The sequence below is a fragment of the Orycteropus afer genome, unplaced genomic scaffold, assembly GCF_000298275.1.
Source record: "Orycteropus afer afer isolate SDZICR_OR568_19922 unplaced genomic scaffold, OryAfe1.0 scaffold00088, whole genome shotgun sequence".
Classification (NCBI taxonomy): domain Eukaryota; kingdom Metazoa; phylum Chordata; class Mammalia; order Tubulidentata; family Orycteropodidae; genus Orycteropus; species Orycteropus afer.
The window spans coordinates 739,302-741,604 of NW_006921675.1; the positions used below are offsets into that span (position 1 = coordinate 739,302).

At 38.9% G+C, this 2,303-nt stretch overlaps 1 protein-coding gene across 1 annotated transcript; it reads left to right on the forward strand.

The window, feature by feature from the left end:
* The first annotated feature begins 804 nt into the window (after positions 1-804).
* On the forward strand, positions 805-2,094 carry AKAP5 (A-kinase anchoring protein 5). Its single transcript, XM_007942282.2, has one exon. The coding sequence runs from the start codon at positions 805-807 to the stop codon at positions 2,092-2,094; it is 1,290 nt and encodes a 429-aa protein (XP_007940473.2).
* Positions 2,095-2,303: the final 209 nt, after the last annotated feature.

Genomic DNA, 2,303 nt, shown 5'->3' on the forward strand with positions numbered 1-2,303 from the left:
TTTAGAACAAAACCTTATGGTAAAATGGAAGGAACGCTGGAGAGTCAAATTCTTGCATTTTAACTAACTGTGTGGGGTTTTGGCAGGCCAGCTGCCCTCTCTGGAGCTCAATTTCATCATCTGACTGGATTTGAGGGAATAATCTGGAATAGCTGAATAATCTGAGGTCCTTTGCTGCTTCAGAGTTCTTTATTGGGAGTAATAAAAATTACATTAGCTTGCTTAACATTTTGACCTTCACTGTTGTTGTTTTTATTTTTTGTTTGTTTGTTAAACTTACAATTCAGTCATACAGTTCATAAAGACACCACACAAAGAATTGACAAATATATCAGATTTGCAGGATAACCTGAAATGAAGTTTTAACAAAAAGAACAGAGCAAAACAGATTCACACTGATGTCTTTTTGATAGGTCAAAAGTAAACCCCAATTTTTATTCTCTGGTCATCTCGGTAAATTATTATATGAGAAGCATGCCTGGTACAGGCATATCCCTTCAACTGAAGTAGTCTCTATAGAAAATATTGGCTAACAGTGAAATAAAATATGACTCTCTTTTCTCTTATCAGGTTGATCTTTAAATAAAACAAAATCTAACCAGTAAAGGTCATTCATGAAGAAATTAAAGAGAGAAATTACAAGAAAGAGCAATCAGGCATTTTGATACTGTTGAAACCACCTAAAACAACTGTCTCAAGACAAAAGGAATGAAAACACCTGGGAGAAATTTTACTTTGTATGATGTTGTCTACCTTTTTGTCATAAAAGCCTGCTAAGGAAGAGAAAATACTGTTTTCTCTAGAATGAAAGAGTGTAGTGTAAAAATGGAGACCACAGTTTCTGAAATCCAAGTAGAAAACAAGGATGAGAAGAGATCAAGGAAAGTTAGTCCTCAGGACAAGAGGCCAGAGAAAAGAGCGCCCCTGCTCTGCTTCAAGAGAAGGAAGAAAACAGCCAAAGCACCGAAGCCCAAAGCTGGCTCTGAAGCCGCCAATGAAGCAGCAGCTACTGATCAACCACAGCCCCCAAGAGGGGCCTGGGCCTCATTCAAAAATCTTGTGACACGAAGGAAAAGGTCAGATTTTTCAAAGCAGCAAAAGCCTTTTGAGGTTAAAGTGCAATCTAAAATAAATGCTGAGGACATTGGTCGTTCTGAGAAAAAGGCAAAATCCAGACTTCAAATTCCCTGCATAAAATTCTCAAGAAGTGAGAAAAGAAGTAGTCATTCCAAAGTTACACAACACTCAGACTGCAGCGTGAAAGTACAGGGAGAGGCTGAAAGTTTGGATACAAAACCTCAGACTCGATTGAATGACCAGGCAACCGAGGCCAGGTCGTCCCAGGATCTAAATGAAGGTATCTCACAGGAAGACGGTGATGAGACTGGTGAAGCAAATGTGAGCAACAGCTTAACTTCTCCTGCAGAGAAAGTGGTTTCAGTAGAACTTGGATTAGATACTGCACATTCCGCTATTCCCACAGAACCTCTAATTCTTGAAAAAGACACTGAAACAATCCAGGAAAAACGAGGTGTTCAGCAGGAGCAAGCAAGTCCACCTGAAACTTCAGAAACAGACCATCAACTACCAGTGGTTTCTGATGTTCCTCCCCCACCTGCAACCCCAGATCAGCAAACTGTGGAAGAAGCCAGTAACGGTGTCCTAGAGAGTGGACCAAATTGGAAAGACCATGAAAGTACAGAGATTGTAGCTGAAGAATGTAAGCCTACAGATACTGAAGTAAGTACTAGTGGATCAGATATTAAAGAAAATGGGATCCAAGTGGAGAAACCCAAACCAGAAGAAAGCAAAAGGGTGGAGCCAATTGCTATTATTATTACAGACACTGAAATCAGTGAATTTGATGTTAAGAAATCTAAAAATGTCCCTAAGCAATTTTTAATTTCAATCAAAAGTGAGGAAGTAGGGGTTTTTGCTAACGATAGTGGTTTTGAGAGAACTTCAGAACAATATGAAACGCTCTTAATAGAAACCGCTTCTTCTCTCGTCAAGAACGCTATCCAGTTGTCTATAGAGCAGCTAGTTAATGAAATGATCTCTGATGATAATAAAATAAACAATCTTCTACAGTGACTTCATTTGCAGATCATGGGAGAAGGTTCCATGAATTATTTTACATATTTGTGGCATTTCTTAATCATTAGCAAATGAGAGATTTATCATCTGTGGTATTTAAAGGTACACTTCCAACCCAGAAGTACTAAAGAGTAAGTCAAGTTGATAAAGCCCACGCTATAGAATTAAATGATGGCAACCAACGACCACCACCGCTGAATGGCAGC